We start from the raw sequence: 26,737 nt of genomic DNA on the forward strand, positions 1-26,737 counted from the left end.
AAACCTCACCTCAGTCTTCGTCCTTCTCAGTTCCTTTGGCCTGAGAAGATGCTGAAAGAAAACTAAACCAGAGCGACAGAAAAGCCCAAATGGACCGTGCTCATGATACGCTGCTGCAGCACCCTCTCCTGGTTACAACGACCTTAGGAAATGGAAAAGTCCAGGTACAACTCCCAAGTTATTTGCAGCTTAAGCACTATTTTTCTAGTTAAAAAAAGAAAATTCTTCTGCAAAAGCCACACCATAGATAAGCCAACACTAGGAAAGGCAATGGAAACAAAACCAAACCCCCCCAAAACCCAAATCAAATAAAAGCCAAGTTATAATAAGTCCTCCCAAATTGCCAACAAAGCTATTGCACTTGGAATAGGCAAATTTTCTTTCAGTCACAGGTTTAAATAGAGCAGCCACTAATCACAAGGATGAGCAATAATTCAAATGTTTAATGAACTTTCACCTTCCAAATGGAAGGAAAATCTGTAAAAGAAGGCAAAAATAGATAAAATACAAACACACGAGAACATATTTTACAGACACCAAGATTTGCTCCTGCCTCCAGAAGGGGCAACTGAGGACTGGAGGCACTTCTACACGATACACTCCCTTGGGGTCAGATCCATTCCTACACAATATACAAAATATATACAGCAGCACTGGGGGCTGCACATGGTGTTAGATCCACCTGAGCTTAAACAGCTCCATCTCCTAACTACAACGAACACATTCCAAACTCAGACAATGTACTGGAACCCACAGAGACTGTGCTGGACAAAGAGCGTCAGAACAAGTGTCCAAGATGCGGATGGACCCCAGTGGCTTCCAGTCTGTCGCACCACCAAGTCCATGGTCATATATTTGTTAATCAGAAGCAGGACTGTAGTTGCTGTCTTTTGGGAGGGAATCCAAGGAATGAATAGAAGTCAAAAGTGATGGGCTCTATTGAACGGCCACACCAGAGTGAAGAATGATAATGGAAATTCCAGCCATGTTAATTTAGAAAATACTCATAATTGGTTTAAACAAGTGCTTTGTAAATCAAGCCAGAACAAAATTAACATCCTATGTCAGGTGAACATCCATACTAGGATGGACCATATAAGGAGGCCAAGACCACTGGTAACTGAAAGAAGATAAAAGGCAGATTGGGATTATCCAAGTCGTAAGAAATTCCTTTCTCCTCTTTAGAGTCCTCTGCTTTGATAAAACTTGTACCCTACACCAAGCACCCTGGATGTCAACAAGAGTAGTTAAGAGCTGGGCAGGTAAAGCTAACAGCACCTTTGTTCTAGGGAGAGACAGCTTGAACTCCCAACACTGAAACCAAAGAATACCCAGTCTGACTTCCTCAGTCCTGCCAGTGGATCCAGGGAATCATCTGGGGTCCTGGAGCAAGCTCTGGTGAATGGAGCTGACTATTCTCCGCAGATAGTGATAACCAACTGGTACCTTGGAGACAACAGCAGAAATCTCCTCCTCCCTGGGAAAGATAAGAACACCACGTGTTTGAGAGGACATGGAGCATTTAATCCCCCTTCCCCAGCTTTGACACTGAAGTCATATAGGTTCCTTTTGTGCAACTCACCCAATATTCCCAACTTGGCTTTGGACAGTAAAAGGCAGTGGAGCAGAGGGGTAGGTGGCAGATAGAGACAGGGTCAACCCAAACTTGGCAAAAACTTTTGAAGCAGAGAACAAAAGCTTCACCCTGCAAAAGACACACAAAGATCAGGATGAAATATCCAAGTGTGCTGCTACTGCCTTTGAATTAGGTTCCAGAAGTGAAAACAGATGTTGTAACTGATGCAACCAGCTCAGTAACTTGTAAACAGATCCAGAACAGACCGACAGTAACTTCATAAATAAGGTTAAAAGAACCTTTCCACTCTAATAATATCAGCACTCATTAGCACACAACTAAGCTCACAGAAAAGGCTAATACATCATTCACAGAACCTTTCAAAAATGATGGGAGAATACAGAGTAATAATAATAAATATGCTTTCCAGTTAACATAAACCCTTCCCAGGTAGCTAAAGTTTCCTGCAGTTTGCAGTAGGACTGTTTTACCTCCAATTCCATAATTGTAAGATGGTTTCATAAATCCAACCCATTTAAATCAGCCCAGATTTCTGCCTAGCACAGTCCTCCTGTCTGTGACAACATGCAGGAAGGCCAGAGTTGAAGTTCATTGTGAATATGAGTAAGACCATGGCCAAGGACACAATGCCCAGGAAGCAGATGCTTTGGGACAAACTACAAGCAGAACAAACGTCCTTTCCAGGTAGATCTCCTACAGTTTGCAACTCCCTGGACACAGGCTGCTCTGGTACCTGTTTTCTGTCTTAATTAAGAGCTTTAATAGGGTTTGGGGCATTTAGAACACTGCTTTTGCAAAGGATACCACCAAACTAGAGCAACCAATGGGGGCAGCATCGAGGTACGCAGAGCACAGCTAACTAGGCACTTCTTCCTTAAGGAAATAGTATTTATCTTGTTCCACCAGGACATGCCACAGAATTAGGAAACAGTACAAGAAAATGAGGACTAAAGAAAATAAACTTGAGTTTAGGTGCAGCCATCCTCCAGTGATTGATTCTGCCTGGATGAAGCAAACAGAAGATTAAAAGAAGCAAAGCACTAAGGCAGAGATAAACTCGTGTCTGGTTCCTTTGCATTGCTACACTCTGGCCTAGAGATTTACATGACAGAGCCAAGTCAAACAGGGAAACGGCAAGGAAGGAGAGGTTACACAATGGTAAGGAAGTGGCTGAATCCAAGAACATCTTCATTTCCATGTGTTTGGATATTATAGTGCCATTGTATTAAAATATATCAGATTGGTTTTAAAACCAGTTGCATAAAATCTCAGCTTCAAGAAAACCCACCGAAAATAGTTCAGTGTTTTGTTTCTGATTTTCTAGAAACACTCTCTGAAGGTGAGGTGCATATGAAGTTACTCACTTTGTGTCACTGATCTCTGTCTTCAGAAGATTGAACTTTCCACCCCATCTCTCCAGATATTCCATCTCCTCTCCCAAGATCTTGCAACGATTCACCACCAAAGAGAAGTCATGGAGAGCCTAAGTGGGTAACCAGAAAAGCAATCACATTGCACTCAGGCTGGTGGTCTGTGTGACACTTAAACATGGCTTATGTTAGAAAGCATACCACAGTAGTAGTTTAACTGCTCTCTCAGTTTGGATGGGAAGGTGAAATGGCACAAGCATAACAACAAATACACATTCTTTGCCTTAAGTTTCTCCCTTCAGCTTTGCCAACAGGGATACACAGACATACAGGATTTGGCTTGGCAATTCCAACCATTCATTCTGAGGAAGCAGAATGGCATTCAGCTCAATTCTTTCTTTTCTACTAGCAGGAGAAAAGGATTTTAAGAAGTCACCAAGACAGGCAGGCATTACTGCAGCAAACAAGGAAGAAACCACAGCTTTTAGGGCTCTTGCCTTCACAAGTACTTCCCCTTGTATCTCATGAATCAGATTTTGATTTGCATGGTTTAAGCATTCATGAAGAGGTTTTGGTTCTCAGTATCACCCCTATTCTCTGTGACAGGAAGAAGTTAAGGTTTTTCCAGTCTTACTGGAAAATTTCTTTGGAGGAACATTACCTGGGGCAAGTAGTACAGTGTGGGACACTTCTCCTGCCAGCAGCCCCGACTTTCAATGAACTGGAAGATGAGTCTTTGGACTAAACATGAGGGAGGTGGTGCTTTTTCCTCTGTGAAAAAGAAAACCACGTTGGCAAAGATCTTTAAAAGCCACGTAGCAATGCATGAGCAGATACACCACAGATTCACAGATTATCAAGGCAGCTGCATTGAAGCTACTCAACAGAATCTTACCATCCAAGAAGGATTCAAAGTTCAGTCTAACTATCTTTCTGGAAGGATCTTCACCAAAAACATCACCATCTGAGAAGGAAAGGATAAAACCCAAACAGCAGTCATTTCCATGCTTAGTTCTAGTGGAGTTACAGCCCTTCCTCTTCAAAACCAGCCATTCATTCCGTGCTTTCTGAATTCTACAGAAAGCACTGATGAACATATTCAAAGCCACTCCCCTTAGCTCACACAGTCCTGCTGTAGCAGGTTTTCTTTCCTTTCAGCAGATCTTCTCAAATACAGAAACTTGAGCTTTCTGTTGTTTAACTATTGAACCTTCCAAATTCATAAGACTGAAGCCTGGCAATGTTGGGACTTACCTGTGGGGGTTCCAAACACCACTGTGAGTTCAATAGAATCATAAAGAAAAGTAAAGACTGCATGTTGTTCACTCCACTCCGTTATCTGCCACTCAGTGAAGCTAAAAAGAGGGGGGAAAAAAACACCATCACCCTGAGTATCAACCAACCAGCCAGCACAATTACCTGAAGGACAAAGATCAGAGTATTAAGCACACTTGCAGCTTTGACCACCTAATATAGAATCCCAGAGTGGTTTGTGTTGGAAAGGACCCTAAGGCTCATCCAGCTCCAACCCCTGCCACGGGCAGGGACCCCTTCCACTGGAGCAGCTTGCTCCAAGCCCCTGTGTCCAACCTGGCCCTGAACACTGCCAGGGATGGGGCAGCCACAGCTTCTCTGGGCACCCTGTGCCAGCGCCTCAGCACCCTCCCAGGGAAGAGCTTGTGCCTAAGAGCTCATCTCAGTCTCCCCTCTGGCATCTGTATATATCAACAACATACCAACAAAATCTTCACTTTCCAACAGAATGTAGGACTCTGTGAGGAACACAACATAACATTGTCCATTTTACATAAATGCTCTTTATGAAAGATGAGGAGAGTTAGATATAGAAAGACTAAACGCACAGTATGACTGCAGAGTTGTGACTAGAAAGCCAGTGCAGCACACCTGGAAGTTCACTGAGGCTCTACTGCTGCAAGGACGTGGGCATCCAGAGATTCCCAAATCAAATAACAAGGAAAAGCAAACCCAAACCCATTTATATACGAATGTGAGGCCTGAGAACTACCTGATAAAAGTAAACCCCAAAGATCTTTTCCTTACTCATATCTCTCCAGGATTTCCTGACAGTTTTTTTCTTTCTTCTTTAACTGGCTCATCTCAGCCACCATTTGCTCATTCTCAGTCTCCAGTTCTGACAGTTCTCTGCGCAGACAAACCAACCACGTGAGAAGTAGCACATCAGTTAAAAACCACCAACCCTCTAAAACCTGAATGTGGACATGTTATTTGAGGTCTCTAGCTCCTCTTTGACATTTTACCTTTGAAGCTGCTCTTCTTGGGCCTTGAGGTTTTCCAGTTCTAAGAGAAAAGGAAAAAAGCTCTGAGAGAAGAGCCACAGACACCTGCTGTGCAGTCACTGTCCTTAACAACATGAAAGGTCTCAACTTGATGGCTGTTACTCCTGGATACAGATGTGTGGTTAACAGAGGTTAGTAATTATTCAACAGTTGAAGTGCTGAATGTGATGGCCAGCACACACTATTCAAGTCACACTATACCAAGTTCTAAAGTCCGTTTTTCTAGGGAAAACCAGTCCTTTGCATACTTTAGCATCTATGTAATGAGCTATATCCAGTGCAGAAAAGGAAGCAGCAGTGTATACATCTATATCAGAGTTAATATATCATGTGGGGATTGAGTGTCACCCCCTCCAGAGTTATACACCAAATCAGAAAGTGCCATCTGCTGGTACCATTACCTTCCTGTAGGCTTTTCCCTTCTGCCATTTCATCACTGCCATCGCAGTCTGCTTCCCCTTCATCCCAGTCAGAATCTGTGGGAAAGAAATATCAGAACTGCCAGATCAATATTTAGATTCCATTTTATTTGTTGATTTCTAGTTAAGGCATTGGAAGAAAAGAAGTGAAAATACTCAGAGCATCCCTATGCTGCAGTGCCAAGGGCTGACTGCAGCTTGTGTGAACAGAGGTAACCACTGAAAGAGCAGCTCTGCAGAAAACCAGACCCCAGCACATGGGGCAGGGACTGGAAACACATACCTGCTCCCAGAGCAACAAGACAGCTCTCTGCCTCCTTCAGCAATTCATCCACCTGCTCTATTCTGGACTGGAGCTTCCCACGTTGTTCCTAAGATGGGATAATTGCGCTCAAATCAATCACATTTAAAAAGCTGAATTGTCTTCTGGGACCACCACGTGGATCTTTGCTTACTAAGAAACTAATTAAAGAAGCTAATATATCCTGTTGTTAGAAGGAAGAGGCAGCCCAACAAACACTAAGGCAGTAGCCATGGTAGCACTAGATACTTAACACTGCATCTCTCATGACTTGCTTATTGAGGGATAAGACATGGAAGTAAATACATTTTAACACATGCAAATTTCCAATACCACAATGCATTACTTCTGCTTTGCCTTGTTAGTTACCAATACTGACATGACTACAGTATACAGAGCTAATTTCTGGTGCCATTTCCTCGAACACTCACATTTTTCACTGGTACACTAATTGCCAAAACCCTTGGGCAGAAGGTTCCTATAGTCTAAGTGCAAGAAAGTCACTCTCCCTTTGTGCTTCATGTTTGCACATAAATACAAAGGAAGTGTGTTTAATAAGGAAACTTTCACAACAGTGCAGTTACGTATGATAATTTGGCTCCTACACTTGCCAAAGACAGACAAAATACGGTAGAGGTTCCTTTCTTTAAAGCTGAACACATATTACCTGTGCACTCTGCAGCAATTTGCTGTACAAAGTCACCTTCTGGTTGTGACCCAAGATTTTGCTCTCCTTGGTGAAGTAGGATTTCATTTTGTTCATTTCTGCTCCAAAGCTCTTCAGCTGCAATAAATGGGAAATACAGAAGAGAAAGTGAATGGGAATGTGCCACAAAAGATTACTCCATCAACCCTTTAGACTCTTTCCCTTCTCTGCTCCTCCCAATATCCTGTTTCTCCAGAAGCAGTATGACATGACTCTTGCAAATTAAATCAGATTGAAGCCTAGACACTCCCTGTTAGTTCAAGTACAGCTGCCTCCTAAAGTAATTGATGCTTTTTGCAAAGATCCAACAAGCTTGTACCCAGAGCCAGAGCACCTTCATTACATACACTGGATGTCACTCACCCGGCTGCTTGAGAGGTTTCTTTTGGTGCTTGTGCCCATAGTCATTACCATTCTCCTCTACACACCCTCTGGCCTCACCTTTTGTTTTGGCATGAGACACCACTGTTGCACTCCAAATCCTGAATGTGGTTTTGTGTAATGACACATATTTTCTGTTCCTTATACATCCTGCAACATCAGGTGTCTTTCTGAACTAAGTAAGTAATGAATAGATTATTCTGCTCCACTAATGGAACAAGAGTCTCTACAATGAGAGCAGTTCATTCTTTCCTCCCAAAAACTGGCATTTAAGCCCATCTAAACTCTATCTTCTCTGTTCTGCCCTCAACTAACCTGAATTATCTACTTGAATTACCAAGTTTCACTGTTTTATACCAGCATATTCCCTTTAATATATTTTAAAGGGCACATATCCTTGCATTCTTCTGACCTACTGGAACTCCTCATAGCAGTTTTCCATTCAGAAAATACTTTGCCATGTATCACCTACCTGCCTACTGTTATTCTGTGACCATTCTGGTTCTTAGTTTATTTGAGTGCATAAAAATTGACCTTATTTATTCAGTATGGAAGAAACAACATTATCTCTTCATGCAGCATTACCTCTTCGTCAGAGCAGGTTCTCATTACTTCCCACAAAGTCTTATTCACATTCACCAGGAGCTGATCCTGGACATTTGCACATGGTTTTAACCTGAAATACAGGGAAAACCACAGCTGAAATAAAGCCTTGATGCAAATACACTGAGCACATAAAGCAGCACATTGGTATTTGTGCAATCGATTCCCCTGTTCTAATTAAAACATGGACACGTAAACAATTTCATTTAGTTCGGTTTCACAGCTTGGAGAGACCCTCAAAAGCCTTGATTAAATGGGGGCCATGCTGGATAAACTCTGGCACGTAACTTAAGGTTCATTTCCTACAGTCTTTTGGTTGAGGGCAGGTCTGAACAGGAGGTGGGGAGCCAAAGAACAAGGAAGTGGTGCCAAAGACCTTCTGAACAATCAAAAATCTTAGTACTGACTTTAAATTCTATCATAAAACTTGATTTTGTATAGAAAAGATGAAAAGCAGAATGAACCAGAAGTGTCCTTCAGATAAGGAAATAAATCGTGATAACAGTATTTCAATCTAATAAACACTGGAATATTGGAACTAATAACAGATTGTGACCTGTTATGATTCTGCTTTCTAAGTTTGATCATTCTGGATACAATTTTACAAGTTTAACTCTTCTGACATGTAACAAACACTCTATTATTGAAAGACCAATTACTCGAGGAAAAACACAACCTTCAGTATCTCCACAACCACAACTCCTTCTCCCCAGGATTAGCCCTGCGCCCGCTAAACCTGTAATAAACTGCCTACCAGCACAAAGCAGGTCACATAGCATTCTTTATTTCTCCTGTATATAATGTGTTAGCTTTCTTCAGGCCACTCTGCATGCAAGCAGACCTGAAAATATAAAATGACTAATATACTTTATGACTAAAACCCTACTTACTCCTCTATCAGCTGAGAAAGGGCCTGGCAATCTTCTTCATAAATACGCAGCTTGGGGCGATGCACATACTGGCTGTACATGAGGTCTTGTGGGGTAGGAGCTGCACTGACTGCAACCTGAGGGGAACAGAGGAGAAGTGTGAAGAAACAGGAAAAAACGATGTGTATTTGTCAGAAACAGTAACTTTCAATTCATGTACAGAAAGCAGCAAAAGGCCTGGAATCTTTACTTTTGTGCAACAGGGAAAAAAAGGCAATTTAGTCATTACAAATGATATTAATCCAGTTGTGATTCTTTTAAATAATTTTTTATTCTTTCATTGTGACAGTTTTAAAGAACTTTTAAAACAGAAGACACTTTTTACTTTACAGCACTTCCTAAGCTGACACACAGGCATTTTATTCAGTTTGCACAGAACCCCAGCCTGGTTTGGGTTGTAAGGGACCTTAAAGCTCCTCCAGCTCCAACCCCTGCCCCGGGCAGGGACCCCTTCCACTGGAGCAGCTTGCTCCAAGCCCCTGTGTTCAACCTGGCCTTGAGCACTGCCAGGGATGGGGCAGCCACAGCTTCTCTGGGCACCCTGTGCCAGTGCCTCAGCACCCTCCCAGGGAAGAGCTTCTGCCTAAGAGCTCAGCTCAGTCTCCCCTTGGGCAGGTTCAAGCCATTCCCCTTGGCCTGTCCCTACAGGCCCTTGCCCCAAGCCCCTCTCCAGGTTAAAGCCATTCCCCTTGGCCTGTCCCTACAGGCCCTTGTCCCAAGCCCCTCTCCCGGTTAAAGCCATTCCCCTTGGCCTGTCCCTACAGGCCCTTGTCCAAAGCCCCTCTCCAGGTTTCCTGCAGCCCCTTTGGGCACTGGAAGATCAAACACAATGGAAAGAGGAGGCCCCTCTGGGTGGGTTCCTTTCCTTTTCTTCTTAACTTCCCCAACACACAAATATCCCTGGAGTTTCAAAGTCAACGAAGCCCCTGCTCAAGTCAAGGCTGTGCGAGAGACATTCACTGAATGGGCAGCGTTCCCAGGTTTGTAGCAATTGTGTTTCTATGAGCAGGCAGCAGAGAGGGGTTTGCATCTCTGAGCCTAGAGAATGGAAGGAATAGGGCCAGGATCCGGCCCTTCCCTTGCAGGAAATGTCATTTTCTCCCACTTAGTGTTAAGGGAGCTAAAAGGACCCGTTTTCACTACTTGCCTTGGGCTATTGCTCCTCCTTCAACCACTGGCACCAGAGGAAATCAGGGCTCTCCTCTGTTGATTCTCTCTTCATTTCCTCCCATCACAAGCTCTATTACTTCACTCGTAATTAAAACCCTTTCAGCACCCTCACAGGGAAGAGCTTCTGCCTTAATGTAATCTGAGCTTCCCCTGTTTCAGTTTGAACCCATCACCTGTTGCCCTATCACTACAGTCCCGGATGAAGTCGCTTGCATGAAGCAAGGCAGAACACTCCAGTGCTGTGTGTGCTCCCCCCACGTAATCTGTTGTGTGCTCTGGCTTTCTGCAGACTAACAAAACAAGGCCCATAGCTGCAGTCCTTAGTTCCCAGAAGACATCTTCATTTCTAATGTGAATATTCTACTGATGTATTTGACCTGACAACGTGACATCTTACAGCCACAAGACTTGGTTATACCAAGCCAGTGTTCTACTAGTCTGAGTCCTAGAATGAATTTCACAAGTATGAATTTTCAGATATACCACTGTCCATGTGAAGAATATGATCTTGACACACCTCTTCATATATAGTAACTACCTCATTCTTACACTTCTTATCACAAAGGCATATTAACAAGTCCTATTAAAAGGGGTGTCACACCACCCATTTGGCAAAAGGAAGGAAGATCAAATCTCAATAGAACTTAAACTTAACTTCAAACAGACTGTTGAAAAGTTCTCAGCACCCTAGAATAAAGTTCTGGCATTGAAGAAACTCCCAAACCAGTGTCAAAATGCCCCAGTGCATCCTTCACTGTGCTGGTAGAAACTGTAGGAAGCAGCAGGAAATGGAAGGATTTGAACTAAATCCCTATATATATGAATGTTAAACATTGTAATCTTTCTAACAAACTCCCTCTGTTTCTGAAATGGGAAACTTTTTTCTTTATATAAAGAAAACTAAGGAGCAAATTCACACCACATTACCCATTTCACATTACATTTGTGATATCCAGCCAGACACCAGAGACCAACCCCAGCATCCCACTGGAAACTGATTTGCTGCAAAATGTGTACAAATGCCCACATCTGAAACACTCACCTTAAGAAAGCTTATATGAAATAAGGTGCCTTTAAGGTCAATGATGTGATGGATATCAATGGATACTCACACTGGCTGGAATATGGCTCCGCCGGGGCTTCTGAATTGGAACATGGACTTGAAGCAGTGTAAAGAACTCGCCAACTGTGATAACACCACTCTGAAATTTCTGTAAAGATTAGGGAAAACCTACAGATGAGCACATTTTCCAAGCAAGAACACTTATTTGCACATACACACACAAGTTTTTTTCCTGTCAGGACAAGAAGTTGGCATCATTCAGCCATTTACATACCTCCCGTAAGTTATCCTCACAGATGCTGTCATTGAGAAGCTGAGACTCCATCCGACTGCTTCGCTGGACTAACCAAGAAACAAAGAGAGGGGGCACATTGCTGGGGTTAATAATGTTCCTATAGAAATATGAACCTAGGCTCATTAACTCTAGGGATAAAAAGCAATATTAGTGTAGAGTTTTGACCTTTGTGTGTGTGTTGCCAGTGCTGAATGAAGTACCTGAGGAAACAACTACTTGGGACACATAAGGTCTGGGTGAAGAATCTAATGTAACATAAAATCTGTGTCACAGTGGCAGTGAAGTAACAGTTCACCTTCTGTGAGAGGAAAGCCAAATGTAACATACTAAAGAGTACCAAGGCTGAGAAGGAGACTCCAACCTGTTCACAGAGGGAGTCTTGTGCAGCCAGAGACCAAAGAGCATCTGAGATGCCAGCAGATTTCAAGGGGAAACCATTGCACTCGAGTTCACAGGGCTTGTTTCTCATTCAAAGGGAAGAGCCCAACTTCTGCTGGATAAGGCTGCATGAGGCCAAAATTAGATTGGTTTTGAAAGCAGAGGTGAAATCTCTTATCAAATGACTAACAGATTTCTGCCTCACTGTTGGGTATCAGGTAATTAAACCTGGGGATGAATCTGCCTGGAGCCTGCCCTTGCAATGCACTCTGAGGAGTCTTTTTCCAAGAGCACAGCACCAAGGGGTGCAGACTCATTCTGCATGGAAGCAGATTAAAATCATCTTTAGGCCAGCAGTTTGAGCTGGGGCTTTGCTAAGGAAACTGAACAGTCTCACCAGCCCAACTGGCCTTTGAAATCAAAGCTAGACCTAAATTCTGCTCCTTTTTCTTCCCATCTTGGTTCTCCTTGAACAGCTTGAACTGTCAGCCAGAACATAAAGGCATGTTACCTGGCTGGCAGCTGTGCCATGGGCATTCCCAAATTGAATTATAGAATCCCAGACTGGTCTGAGTTAGAAGGGACCTTAAAACTCTTCCAGTTCCAACCCCCTGCCACAGAGAGGGACACCTTCCACTAGAGCAGCTTGCTCGAACCCCCATCCAACCTGGGATTAAAACACGTACTACTGCTAGGGCTCTTCCTTGATGAAGCATGAAGAACACAAGGTTTGGGACTGCCACCACAAAGGGAATCTTACTTGTTAGTTCTGTGTCAGCCTTAACAGAATCCAGAGAGCTGCTGGTGCTGGCATGGGTACAGTCAGGGCTTTTAGCTGAGAGATGTGGAGGATCTTCACCTTCAGGAACTTCTGCTTGGCTTTGAGACACAGCACCAAGAGTCACCTAATGTCAGCAAGTTTAAAAGAAACAAAGAGGTATATAGAACAGAAGTTGATCAGGAGTTTCTTGTAGATGTTTCCTGACATTCACAATTGTTTCATTTTTAGCATGGGTACATCTGATATCTAATCAGCATGGCAAAGCAGTGTATGGCCAGACAAGCTATTTCCTACAACGACATTCAGGAAGTAAAGCTGCCAAATCCTTCCTTCATTCTGCAGTCCAAGCACACTCCTCCAGCTTTCAGAACTATAAAGTTTCTACTGATGATGACAAACTTATTTATGAGGTCAGATGAATGTTTCAGATCAATGTTCCATATTTGCACATATTTTCTGGATTCAGTCCCTATTTGTGCTGTCTATAAAAGCTGATTTAAACTCAACATCCATCTTTGGATGCTAAATAGTTGCTTCAGTTACTCTATCACTATATCTAAGTGACTCTATATATCACTATATCACTCTATCACTATAGCGAAGTGACAACTAGGAAATAGTTTAGGTCAGAAGATGAGGAGTATTTAGTCAAGAAAGGATCAAAAGGATGCTATGGCAAATGGTTTAAAATTGGTATCTCCCTTACAAATAATACAGGGATGACATTGCAAAATGACAGCAAATGGGTGGTTAAGAGAAAAAGGAAACCTACCAACAGATGTTTCTACTTTGGGGTGTAACAAAAGCCCTGTTAGTGCCCACTGTACCCTTACAATGAGTGATTCAGCTCACCTGCAGGTGAGAGGCCTCACCACGCAAGTTTTCATCCCTCTTGGTCTTCTTTGGACTTTGAGGATGCTCCTCATCTTGTTCCAAAGCTCTTTTTGTGTTGCAAGCTTTTGTCTCTTCAGTTTGATTCTTTTCATCATGGGAGATTGGGGTTTTGCTTATCTCATTGCAATTATTTTCCACGAGCTCAGAGCTTCCAGATTCATTTGAATCCATTTCTTCCAGGCAGACAGGAAGAAATTCTTCTGCTATAAACTGAGAGGGACTGAAGTTCTGCCACACAGGCTTCTTGTTACGTGGGGTTTCACCAGTGGTTACTTCTGCAACTGGTGCTTCTCTTTCGTCTGAGGACTTTGTATTTGTGTCTTGGCCACTAGAAACAGAGGGATTCCTTCTGTTGGGTAACTTAGGCTGGAAGATTCCCAGGGGGACATTTATTCCTTGGTATGGAACCTTTAAGGCCACGCCTAAATGTGCACCTGTGGGAGCAGCTCCAGATTCAAGGCATGTGTCCTCCTGCTCTTTGGTGTTACTTGCTTCATTTAGAGTATTTTTCCCTACCCTCAAAGTATCCTCTGGCTGAGCTGAGGAACTGGGCAACTGGGCAGAAAGAGCAGTTTCAGAAACAGGGAAAATTGCAGATTTCCTTCTAATATTCCTCAGTTTTGAACAAATATTTAAGATACCTGAGAAGTCAGAGGAACGAGTGGGGTCTGCTCGATCTCTTGGACCGTCACTGACCACAAGTTGCTTTGTTTGGTCAGAGTTGATGTGAAAGTCTTTTGGTGGTGTCTCCCCTTCAGCTGACAGCCCCTGGTCTTCCTTTGACTCCTTGTTAGAGACAGTAACAAGATCTGCGCCAGCCAAGCCCAAGTCTGTAGCTAAATCTTCACCTCTGCATGAATCCTCTTCTAGTCCTTGGTTTCCCTTTGTACTACATTCATCTGGAGAACCCTTCATTGCTGGATTGGGAAGTGAAACGTGGGATGCCAGCTCATCACTTCCTTCCCCACAGTCCGTGGGACCCTTACTTGGAAGTCTGGAAGATTTTCCCTTTGAGTTCAGGGTTTCTGGTGGAATGAGATCCTGCTCCCTGATCACAGGGACAGAATTATCCACGGGAAGGTCCACATCCTGTAGTGCCCCCACACCCATGGTCTCTTCTGGAGGTGAGACAGAACACACAGGATTCGGTGGTGCGTCACTGGGGACTGGGATATCTCCTTTCTTGTTAGGGAACACTGAGGCTGATGAGGCAGAAGAGGAAATGCTGGGGTCATCCTTAGATTTTGGATGACACCCACCATTCAGGTCTCCTGGATGTGAGGAATCTGTTTCATCTCTGCAACAAGACAAGCCACAATGCAAGTCCGCTTGCTGAGTGCTCTTCTGTGATGCCTCCTGGTCCAATCCACTGATATTAACAGCAACAGTGTGGGATGTAGTTATTTCCCTATCATCTTGGTTGTGGGTGAACACAATGGTTTTATCAGCAGGAGCTGCAGACCTGGCTGGGCACAGCACCATCTCACCATGCATCGTTGCTGTCTGAGCTTTAGTAAACTCCATGCCCTCAGCCAAAGTGAAGATGACAGTTTTGGAACCTACCACAGCCTCCTGTCCAAGCTGCTGGACCATTTTCAGTCTGTCCTCACAAAAGCCTCTTGCGACACTTTGATCAACAGGGTGAGACTCAGATATTTCCATCTCAGCCTGGTTACTTGTGAACATCACTGTGGGAGTCACAGAAGCAGCCCCACGGAGCTGCCAACCTGGCAGGGGATCCTCTTCCAAAGCTACATGATGGGTTCTAGTGATGTTCATATCATCCAGAGCAAACACAGTAGCTTCACCATTTGAAAGCACTTGGTCTCCAACCACCTTATCCCACTTTGGTTTATCATCGCAAGCAACTTTTACAGCAATTTTATCAGCAGAGCAAGACCTGATAGTATCCATGTCAGCCTGATTGCTTGTGAACACAGCAGTTTTAACGGGATGAGCTGAAGAGAGGGATTGAAGCCCTGCCTCATTCTGCAAGACCATTTCATTGCCTATGGCAGCTGTACGGCTCTCTGTGATCTCCATGTCATTGTCATCATTCAGTGAAAACAAAACAGTCTTTTCCTCTGCTGTTCCCTTCAAGCTTTTCCTTCCAGTCATTTTAGCTGTGTTAAGTATTCCTAGAGACACAGCCTTTTCCATAGGTTTATCAATTGCAGCAGCAGCCAGTCTGCTTACTTCCATATCATCATTGTAGGTAAAAACACAAGTTTTATCTCCAGCAATTAAGGATGGGTCATCATCGGAACTTTTAAGCTGCACAGTTACTTTGTTGTCTGTTGACACTATGTGGCTCCTGGTGATGTCTGTGTCAGCATCTTCTGAGAATATGGTCTCATCCGGAAGAGGCAGATGTATTAAATGACCCATGGTTAACGTTTTCTTGCCAGCTACCAAGGAGTGCACATCACACACAGCCTGCTCCTGAGGATTCACTGTCATTGTGACCCCTTTACTTGAGGATATTTTGTTTTCATCCTGAACACTGAATCCAGGTACTGCTTTTCCTGCTGATAAAGCAGCAGTGATGTTTCCTGTCAAGTCCATGTTTTCACCAGAGGGAAACACAACTGACTTCTCAAAGAACGAAGGCACTTGGGCATGTCCCATGTGTGGTTCAGGGGCAGTGGCCTCAACTGGCTCCTCAGCACCCCTCAAGCACAGGCCACCAGCTCCATGGGGACTTTTAAAAGCCTTCTCAGAAGAAACTGTTTTACCAACTGCAAAACCTCTCCTAGAATCTTTCTCCTGCTTGCCTGAGCTTTGGCCACTAGCATTTGTTCCTAATGCTGTTCCACACTGTTCATTCACCTTCATTCCAGAGTGAGCAGGCTCATTACTGGGAATAAATGAACCATTTGGAGCCAAAGGAGTAACAGTTTGATTACTGGTGCTCGTTTTCAAAGCCACACGTTCTACTGCTGCAGTCTGAGTCATGACCCCTACACCAGAACTGGTGGAGCACTGGGACGTCTGGTTCTGGAGTGGCTGGGATAACACTTTACTGTGGTTATGAGTATTCCCATGTTCTTGTACTGCATTCACAGGAGCAGTAGCAAAGGCAGGAGGATGAGTTTTGGTCACATTGCTGTTTTGTTCACCTGAAAATGTGCCTGTTCTGTCATTTGTGCTGGACACTGAAGTGTTTAGAAAGCTTTTTCCCAAAGGTTGTGCCATAACTTTTTGACTTTGCAAAGACACAAATGCACAGGATTTGGTGATGCTGTTCTCAGGGACTTCTGTCTTTCGCTGCTGCAAGGGACATGCAGTCTTTGCACAGGAACCTGCACCACTTGCTTGAAAGTTTGGTTTTCCAAGCTGCTTCTCAACCATCTCAAGATCCATAGTATTCAATTTTCCAGCCTGGCTTCTTTTAACGTTCCCGTTGGTACTGATCACCTCACGATTTTCCTTGTCCATATCTGAATAATTTGCACCTTCACTGACATTTGTGTTCTGGTTCTTTCTTGGAATTATTTCACAATGCATTTGGTTTGCTTCTGCAGTTATCTTCTTGCCGGGATCACCAATGACAACAGCATGGCACTTGGTTATTTCCATTTCTTCCTGCTCATTGGAACTGGGACATGTAGATCTGTTACCAAGAAAATGAGGTTTGCAGGGGACAGAGGTGAACACTCCAGTGGGAGGTTCACTTTCAGCATTCTCTCCATCCTTGACAACACAGGCCTTGGTCAGGTCCATGTCTTCTCCTGAGAATATCACTGTCTTCTCACCTGGCAGGGAAACAAGCTGTGAGTTCCCTAGCCTGTGCTGGAGTCTGCTCTTGGGAACTCCACAGGATGCTGGATTTGTACAGGAATCGAAGCCAGCTGAAGCATTCCCATGATCCTGGGACACTTTCTTGATTAGTTCATCTGAGCCTGAGGGCACTTCAAGTGCACTGGCTTTATACAACACAGGAGCTCCATGATCTGAAGCTGTCAGGCTCTTTGCAATGTTCCTACCATCATGTGCCACATGGCTGTGTTCTGCCTGCACAGTGTTTGCATTAACTGGCTTTTCAAAAGCTTTAAAATGTGAACTGTTCATTTCTTTGGTACTGTCACTACAGATGACATCTGTGTAATTCCCAGTTATTTCCATGTCCTCACATTTAGACGCATCAACAGTTTTATCACCTCGGAAGACAGTCTCAGAAGAAACAGTTCCTGGGATGGTGCCCACTGCTCTGGCCTCTTGTCTAGCAGCTCGCAGCACGGTGGGATCTCGCCTGTCTTGAAGTGGTTTTCTGTCTGTACAAAGCTGAGTGTCCTGCTGAACAATTAAGTGCTGATGAGATAGTCTCTTTAATGTGGAATTGTCCAACTCTGTGGATGAGAAATCCTTTGGGAAGTTTAGACTTCGATTCCCAACACTGGAGGAAGGAAAAGACACCTCTGCAATGTGACTGGTTGTCATATCCATCCCATCATCTGCAAAGGCCTTGGTGACATCCTCGCACTGTAATTGCTGTGGTGGAGCTTGAGAAAAAAACATGGCTTTGACAGAAGATCCCTGGCATTTGGTCACTTCCATCCCATTATCTTCCTCTCTAAAGACTTTGGTCATGTTGCAGGTGTCCAGTGGCTCATGGGAATATGCAAAGTCCACTGATGGTGCCACAGCTTCTGGGACTTGAGAAGGCATAAAGAAAACGTTCTCTTTCTCAGGGCCCTCCACAGGGCTGAGAGTCTTCTCGTTTGACTTCAGGCTCATCAAAAATTCATTGAAGTCTATCTTTTTTACAGTAGCGGCATCTTCTTTCTGTTCTGATGGTAGACACAAATGGCTTGTAGGATCAGAAAAAAACTGGAATTCTTTGCTCCCTTCTGCCTTCCCACTGTTAGAGTTTAACCCTGCCAGAAAGGATTTGTTATCTATTTTCTCAGTGTTGTCAGCCTGGTTGTTCTTCAGGTTATGTGTGATGACAGCAGTGTGACTGGCTGTCATATCAATTTCATTCTCCTCTGAAAAGATGAAGGTGGTGTTGAGCCTGTTTTGTCTTTCAGTGGCATCGTCTGCATCATACCACTGAAAAAACTGCAACCAAAAACAAACAAGAGGAAGAAATAAGTTACTGACACTAACCCAGTGATACAATGGTTTATTCTCTTTAAAACAACAGTCAATTGGTGCAGTACTAAGGTTAGAGCTTGAGCTTTACATCTTTTGGGGGAAAGAACAATTGGTTTGGGTCCTCCTTGATAAGCAAGAACACATTCAAGGAAAGGACAACTTAATTCTTAGAGCATACCATATTTAAACGGCTTTTTTGGAAAGAATATGTCTTAGTTTTACTCTTGAGCAATGACTTCATATCTAGACATATCTTAGTAAGCATGGAACAATTACAGAGTCACAGGGATCAGTCTTATGGATCTTGTGGTTTCCCACCTTTCTCCCCTCTAACTGCAGGTAAAAACCTTGCCCATGTTCTCCTGCACTTGAGTTACATTTTTCATCTTTACTACACAAATTATTGGAATATATTTTAGACACTGGCATTTTCAGCACCAAAACCAAATAAAACTCTTCACATACCTCAGTCTGCTGCACCAGTGCCTGGATAGGGGCATGAAGCAAAGTGTTCATCCCTGTTGAAAGAAAAGGGAATACTTCATTTGTTGTTTTCTTACTATTTACTTATTATTTTATCCATTGAGCTGAAGAGCTGGGCACTCATTTTACAAGTACCACTAAGTAAGTACAGTTAAGCCCAATTATATCCTGAAAAGTTACACTTGCAGTGCTCCTTGCAGTGTGTGAAGAGCCACCCAGACTTCCACAGTACAATGTTGGCAACACCTTCATGGGACAAAACCTGCTCATGCAATCCTCACCTCAGTTAGAGATGATGAAATTATTCAGAATGAAGAGTTTTAACTAAAGACAGTAATTTTGTTATTAAATCTATCTCCAAACTCACCAGTGATCTCACAGGGAACAGCCTCAGGTTCTTCATTTCTACAAAAGGTGGGTGAGGTAAGCAGTTTGTTAGAGGATTTTCTTTAAGGCCCCTTCCAACCCCACTCATTCTGTGGTCCCAGGATGTACCACCAGAAACCTTCAGCAACGTACTGACAAGCAGAGAATTCTGCTGCACAGCTCAGACAGGGCTGGCAGCAGACACCAACACCACTTGTGAGCTGAAATTCTTATTTTCCCCAGAGTTTCTCTTATCTCAGCCACTGGTCAACATGCCAGTGGCATTTTAATGCCTCAGTGACAAGTGAAAAAAGAGCAAAGACGAATTCTTTACTTTTAACTCAGACCTTCCACTTTTAGTTATTCCTTTTCTCTTTGGGAAATTGAAGCTGTGTTCCTAAAGCCTGGAATCATTTTGCTGTAAAACAAAAAGCCAGATAGTGTCCAGCTTGTGTGGTTTTCTGTCTAACTTATATGCAGTCTGCTCTCCACTGCTCTACTGATTGCTCTTTCAAGACCAAGAAACCTTAGCTAGAGTACTGGGGTTTATTTTTATTTATACATATTATATAGATTTACATATATGTGTATATAGATATATGCATGTACACACACACATGTATGTGTTACTACCTTGGGTTTATACCATTAAAAACATGAGTTAACTACAGCTGTACGTAAGTTGTTTCCTTGCTATGTATTTTAAGCATAAGAAATCCCCCACAGAATTCTTCACCCATAGACAGTGTCTCAGCCTGTTTAAATCAGATTTATCACAGGATGATAAAATTCTCTGATAAATCTGTTCCTTCACTTACCTCTGGATTTTAAAAATCCCATCGAGTTTTATTTAGATAAGAACTTTGAGGCTAGACTAACACTTCATCTGCCTCTGAGGGAAAAAGTCATGGTAAGAAATAGCAAAGACAGGTATGGAAACAGGTAGGTTTTTCCTGGGAAACATTCCCAAGCAATCAGCTTTCAAAGGAAACAGTTTCAAAGAATAACTGTTCAATTTTTCAGAAATTAACATCTTTTTGTGAGTGACGACACAGCTGAATCCTTTTTCCGCCCTGCATCCCTTCTTTCACCAATAGCACTGACCCGTTTTCCATCTACAAACACAAACACCGCATTTCTTTGAGAGGTAATATTTTGCATATCATGTGAAGAAATGTATTTGCAGGACAGTGCTCTATAGTCAAGGGAATTATTCTTTTTAACTTACTCATTCAAGACATCATTTTCTGTATCTTCTGGACGCTCTAAAAAACCAAAAAAATGATGACATTACAATGAGAAGCGTGATCATGGCTGGACTTAGATAATGGAATGGTCTGCATTGGAATGGACCTTAAAGCTCATCCAGTTCCAACCCCCTGCCCACACCTTCCACTAGAGCAGGTTGCTCTAAGCCCTGTCCAACCTGACACTTGATGATCTTAAAGATCTTTTATAGCTTACATTATTGTATAAAATATCCAGAGACAAGAGTAAACTGCACAGAACAGAATGTTCTAAAGTTCTCACTCTGCCTTCTTATCGTGGCAAAACCCCAGAGAAGCCAAGTACTTGAAAAATGCATTAGCTTTTCAGACTCTTGCTGGCAATCTTTTGACAGAATGAACATTCTGCACAGTCTTGTATTGATGGAAATGAATTTTGTCTGAAAAAAAAAAAAAAGTCTTTTTCTGAGCCACAAGGTCCATAGAACCAGTAACTACTAGGTTTTCAGCCAGTCCAGGACAAGCAGCTGAGCATACTGTTGTTTTCCTGGGACTGACAGGCCTGACTTCTTAAATTCAAGCTAAAATCCTGTTGCTAATAGCCTGTGAATCCTGTCAGGAGAAGAAGAAGGAGATTTACCTCTATTTTCTCTCTCTGCCGTGTTATTCTTCAGATCTGGCTGGAAGACTCTGCAGCTAAGAACAAAAACAGCACCAGCTTTTGAAAATACAAACCCACCTCTTTCAAAGCAAATTAAACCAATTCAAACCAAACCAGCCCTTACTTAAAGCTTTTCCACATGGTGTGTTCTGAAATGCTGTATCAAAAACAGAAATGTATTGAACTTAACTGTATTTTCTAGTGAGAAGATGCCATTACCATCATTAAGATGGAAATCACTAAAAAACTTAATGGGATACAAAAATTCCTGATTATATTAAATTCACTGACCTGTTTTTTTCCAGCTAGGAAGAGAAAATCATAAGGGCTCCTCTCTTAAGTCTCAAAATCAACTCAGTGTAACAACAGTCACCAGTCTGCTGCTTGCATACATTTGGGAATTCTCAGTGCAGGCAGTTCAAGGGGATGCCAGGATACAGCCTGCCGTTTATGCTTCAATAAAGGATGCAGATCTGCATCCTTCAGCTCCGACTTACTTTATGGTGTTGGCAAAGCTGACACGGCGGGAGTTCCTCCTACGTTTCTCTATGTTGATATCCTGACAATAAAGAACACGACGGTTTGATGCCCGTAAGACTGGTCTAACTCTGTAAGCCACAATAAGCATAGCTTTTCATGAAACACAACAAAATAAAACCACCCCCAAACCCAACAATCTAAGTCCCACACACACAACAGATAATACCAGCATCCTTTAGCTACTTTAAACAGCTTCTTAAACTGCTTTGTAGTTCTCTAGCTCCTCCTGACACCCACCACATAAGAATTAACATCTAAGGATCTCTTTGTGAGAACTGCCCGGCTCCAAATGCAAGAAGCAGAACACCAGTCATAGGATTTTTATCTGGCATATCATCTGCCATACATGGGAAAACAGAAGCAGTTGTTTGGCAGGAGAATTGTGGGGGTTTTTCCTTTAGTTTTCCATTACAAGAACTGAAGAAAAAAAAACCCAAACCAATAATGGTTTGTTTTTATGGGAGAAATGGAAGGATTCCTGAAAGAATGTCACCATTTTCCTATAGAAATGTTTAAATGGTGTCACTGACTACATGGCCATAGTAACACATTGTTGGAAGGGATGTAAGGATGCAATATTACATGTGCTGGAAAGCTAATCCATCATACCACTGCTGTGCGGTTGTCTGCAATAAGCTTCTCTAACTAAATAGCTCAGTCTCAGCACAGTGGAACACTTGTTTAAGGCACAAAGTACTGACATTATTATAGCCACATGAACAAAGCTTGTAAAATACTTTATTTCCTTTAAAATGATGCCAGCTCCACAAGCAGTTGAGTGAAGTCAATGACAGTCTCCCGTTGCTCCTTAGCAGAACTGCCCACCACTGTTAACAGGCATTAAGGTTGAGAAGAAGCCTGTGAGCTGCTCTTCATTCTCAACCAAGGTATGAAATCGATGTGTTGTGCACGAATACTTCAGGCTCATATTGCACAGTCTAGAGAAATTATGGGAGGCTTTTTCACTGAAAGCCTTATATGCTAAAAAAAGGCTTTTCAAGTTCTGTAACCAGCAGCAGATAAAGCATATAAATGTGTGATGCAATTGGATCCTCAGTCCATAGAACATGCCCTGGTAGAAATGGCATTTAGAAAGAAATCCAAACCGAACAGGCCTATAATTACAACTCCTAAGAAACATGCATAAGCATGAAATGTATACCCTTTGTATTTCTGGAAGAAAATATTCACTTTTTAGCTTTTACTTTAAATAACTTGGCAGGCTGATTATTTTTCAGATCTAAAAACCCTCTTACTGACTATACCAGTTTGTAACTGGTGGATCCAAGTAAGGCTACAGCAGGAGCAAGCTACACCTGTTGGTCTCTTTTTATCCCTCTTTTCCTGATTGAAGAAATATTCAGATGTAAAACAGAAGTATAAGAAAACCTCCACTCCTTGTAATATTTAGTATTCCAAACATTATCCTCCCAAACAGTTATTACAAGAGTTTGTACACCTGCATTATTCTAGTGACACGGTTCAATCAGCGACAAGTTGAGAAGCAAAGCGAAGGTGTGAACAGCATCAGCGAGAAAGGACATAACAGACCTACCTGTGTTAATTCATTCCCATTTCCCAGATCATCCAGGGGATTTCGTGGAGCCTTTAAAATCTAAAAGAAAATATAACAGTTGAGAAGATCAGCTCCAACTACAAGGACTGATGACTTGGCTGGAAAGTTTCTGAGAGTTACCAGTGCCCTAGTCGACCTTATCAATCTAGTAGGCTCTCCCTTTGCTTTTGGGATGCTTCACTTCAGCTGTGAAGGGAAAACCAGCTCCTCTTTGCAGCCTCCCTATCTTTCCTTCAGTCACTCACATGGTTTTCTTTTGAGAAATGCCTTAAGTTACTCACAGAGGACAGCCGCTTCCCTCGGATGTTCTCTGTGTTGTCACTGCAAAGGAAGAAAGGGAAAAGGGTGTTAGAGCATAATCCTGAACCAAGATGTATCTCTTGAACAGTATTTAAGGTTAAGAAATTGATCACTCCGTTTTTTTTACAAGCGGGCTTGTTAAATAAAGAAGCTTGTTTAGAATAGATCATTCATCCCAGCAGTAGTTCCCAAAAACAAGCTTTGGAAAACTCAGCAGATGAACGCCAGGGTCAGTCACTGTCCAGACAATCTGCTGCTATGAAGTTCCCTTTGTGCTTTCCTACACATGATCAAATAAACCCCCTGTTCCTTTTCTTCATAATGGAAACCACATTTCATTTGAGAGATGCTGAAATGCACACAGGGATTAAGAAAAGTTTTGCTTCTCAACAACAGTATTTACACCGCAATAAAATTCTTCCAAGGTTTCAACTTACATTTCCAAGTTAGGGTCTGCATAAGCCTTCTCCATTTCTGAAGGACGTGGTACTGAAATCCAAAAACATTAACAAATCTCAGTGAGAAAACTGCATAAACCCACAAGTAGATACGAGCCTTTGACGCAATCATTTTTCTCTCCATCTTTCTCCAGTCACAGAAATGCACTGGAGTAGAAAAAGGCTCAAGTCCATGTTTGATTTTTATATACCATGCTGTAAAAGAGCTGTGCTCACAGTTCAAGTTTTATTGTGAAGTGTCCTTCTGTTTAAAGTCAAGATTCCAGTAACTGTTGGAGATCAAACCTTACACAATACAATTCCAGTCAATCCTTCCCTCACCCAAAAAATACTCTATGTGAATGCCAATAACTCCCACTAGCACAGAAAACCACACAGCTTATTGTATGGTTTGTAAGAGGATCAAGTGAATTAACCAACACTGACAGGATACAGACTTTCTGTTGCTTTCTGTTTCTTGTAAAACACAGCTAACTCACGGTTCTGAATACGAGGTTAATATTCCTTGTAATTCAGTCACTCATGAACCAGACAAACACCACCAAAAATATATTTGAGAAAATGAACATGAGCCGGCTGCAGTGTGCGCTCGCAGCCCAGAAACCAACCGGATCCTGGGCTGCATCCAAAGGAGCGTGACCAGCAGGGCGAAGGAGGTGATCCTGCCCCTCTGCTCTGCTCTTGTGAGAGCTCACCTGGAGCATTGTGTGCAGTTCTGGTGTCCTCAGCATAAAAAGGACATGGAACTGCTGGAACAAGTCCAGAGGAGGCCACGAGGATGCTCAGGGGCTGGAGCACCTCCCGTATGGAGCTAGGCTGAGAACATTGGGGCTGTTCAGCCTGGAGAAGAGAAGGCTGCGTGGAGACCTCAGAGCAGTCTTCCAGTACCTGAAGGGGGCCTATAGGGATGCTGGGGAGGGACTCTTCATCAGGGACTGCAGTGACAGGACAAGGGGTAACGGGTTCAAACTGAAACAGGGGAAGTTTAGATTGGATCTAAGGAGGAAATTCTTTCCTGTTAGGGTGGTGAGGCACTGGAATGGGTTGCCCAGGGAGGTTGTGAGTGCTCCATCCCTGGCAGTGTTCAAGGCCAGGTTGGATAAAGCCTTGGGTGGGATGGTTTAGTGTGAGGTGTCCCTGCCCATGGCAGGGGGTTGGAACTGAATGATGTTAAGGTCCTTTCCAACCTTAATTATTCTACGATTCTATATACCGCAGAATCAACACTACAAGACCAATAGATGAAATTATCTGCCATTTCCTAGATGCTGGTAATGATCTTTATCTGTGTACATTCCTCCATCAAGAACTCCACCAAGCACACTTACAGGAGAGCTATAAGCAGTCTGACAGAGTTTATCTCATAACTTTATTCTCTCCTTGCTGAATGTCAGCAAGCAACATTGTAAGAGAAACCCTGCTCACCTTCTCCTCTGGAGCCAGGCTGAGAGAGCTGGGCTGGGGCAGCCTGGACAAGAGAAGGCTCCTGAAGGGGAGACCTGAGAGCAGCTCCAGTGCCTAAAGGGGCTGCAGGAAACCTGGAGAGGGGCTTGGGACAAGGGCCTGTAGGGACAGGCCAAGGGGAATGGCTTGAACCTGCCCGAGGGGAGGCTGAGCTGAGCTCTTAGGCAGAAGCTCTTCCCTGGGAGGGTGCTGAGGCGCTGGCACAGGGTGCCCAGAGAAGCTGTGGCTGCCCCATCCCCGGCAGTGCTCAAGGCCGGTTGGACACAGGGACTTGGAGCAAGCTGCTCCAGTGGAAGGGGTCCCTGCCCGTGGCAGGGGTTGCAGCTGGAGGAGCTTTATGCTCCCTTCAACCCAAACCACTCTGAGATTAAGTGATCTGTAAAGTTGACAATGAAGTTTGACAAGTGGGACAAGAGAGCTCTGCACAGACCTGCTCAGCTTTTGCATTTCACAGTCACAGGCTCCGGGTTTGCAGGACCCCAGCAATCACATAGCCATTGCTGCTCACAGTTACAGCAACCCCCTGTGCCTGGGAGCTGCTCTCAGGTCTCCCCTTCAGGAGCCTTCTCTTCTCCAGGCTGCCCCAGCCCAGCTCTCTCAGCCTGGCTCCAGAGCAGAGCTGCTCCAGCCCTCGCAGCAGCTCCATGGCCTCCTCTGCACTTCCTCCATCATCTTTACAACTCTACATATCTTTGACCTACAGCATATGGGCATATGGCAGCGAGCTGAGACGCTTTGTTACTCTGTTGATGAAAAAGCACCTCTTTTTATTCTTCTATTTGAGAGTTAACTCCACAGTGTGAACACAAAGAATCACTCCATTATTTTCTCAGTTCCTTCACCATCCAAGCCCTCCTCAGTCTTCCCCCTTTTAAGAGTAAGAATCTGTTTATTCCCTCTTTACGATCCCTTTTCGCTCTCGAGCCGTTTCCCTCACGTAGCCTTCCCTCACGACCGCTAAAACACTCATTTAAACCTCATGGTCACTTCCAGCGCTGTTTTCCCACACGGGAACCCCTCTGCGCTGATCACCCCTGCATTCACCCGTCGCTTCAGCCGGCGATTACCTCACGCCTCCCGCCCCCTCAATGAAACCTCCTCAGGCCCTGGCCCGACCCTCTCCTCACACACACCGGGACCCACCCGCTCCTCCCGCCTTTTAGTCCGCGCTCGCTCCCGTCGCCAATCGCCGTCAGACAACGACGGCGGCCTCAGGCGCTGCCCGAGCCCGGCCTCTCGCCTCCAGGCCCCGGCCTCGGCCGCTCTTACCCGGCGCTGCCGCCGCGGCCCTGCCGGCCCCAAACCGCTGCCGCCGCCCGGGCCGCCGCTCCGCCGTTCAAACCCAACCGCCGCGCCTGCGC

The 26,737-nt window shown here is 43.8% G+C and overlaps 1 protein-coding gene across 1 annotated transcript; it reads right to left on the reverse strand.

Annotated features, from left to right (window-relative positions):
* Nucleotides 1-423: 423 nt before the first annotated feature.
* On the reverse strand, nucleotides 424-26,737 carry KNL1 (kinetochore scaffold 1). Its single transcript, XM_065685315.1, has 26 exons — nucleotides 26,646-26,737; nucleotides 23,892-23,943; nucleotides 23,436-23,475; nucleotides 23,134-23,193; nucleotides 21,536-21,597; nucleotides 21,018-21,073; nucleotides 20,380-20,416; nucleotides 19,153-19,190; nucleotides 18,768-18,820; nucleotides 13,164-18,266; nucleotides 12,291-12,435; nucleotides 11,132-11,199; nucleotides 10,907-11,005; nucleotides 8,586-8,701; nucleotides 7,678-7,768; nucleotides 6,673-6,789; nucleotides 5,988-6,075; nucleotides 5,687-5,761; nucleotides 5,247-5,286; nucleotides 5,029-5,130; nucleotides 4,222-4,322; nucleotides 3,863-3,931; nucleotides 3,629-3,738; nucleotides 2,962-3,080; nucleotides 1,583-1,705; nucleotides 424-1,477 (listed from the first exon to the last, which is right to left on the reverse strand). The coding sequence occupies exons 2-26, from the start codon at nucleotides 23,924-23,926 to the stop codon at nucleotides 1,372-1,374; spliced, it is 7,053 nt and encodes a 2,350-aa protein (XP_065541387.1). The 5' UTR covers nucleotides 23,927-23,943; nucleotides 26,646-26,737; the 3' UTR covers nucleotides 424-1,371.

This window comes from Lathamus discolor, chromosome 6, assembly GCF_037157495.1.
Source record: "Lathamus discolor isolate bLatDis1 chromosome 6, bLatDis1.hap1, whole genome shotgun sequence".
Taxonomy (NCBI): domain Eukaryota; kingdom Metazoa; phylum Chordata; class Aves; order Psittaciformes; family Psittacidae; genus Lathamus; species Lathamus discolor.

Excerpts from the sequence above, each read along its gene's own strand:
- KNL1 (XM_065685315.1), bottom strand. The coding sequence starts at position 23,926 with ATGGAGAAGGCTTATGCAGACCCTAACTTGGAAAT. Across the intron at positions 19,191-20,379 it reads GAAAATGATGTCTTGAATGA|AAATGAAGAACCTGAGGCTG; the intron begins GTAAGTTAAAAA and ends CACCTTTTGTAG. Across the intron at positions 18,821-19,152 it reads TGTTCCCTGTGAGATCACTG|GGATGAACACTTTGCTTCAT; the intron begins GTGAGTTTGGAG and ends TTCTTTCAACAG.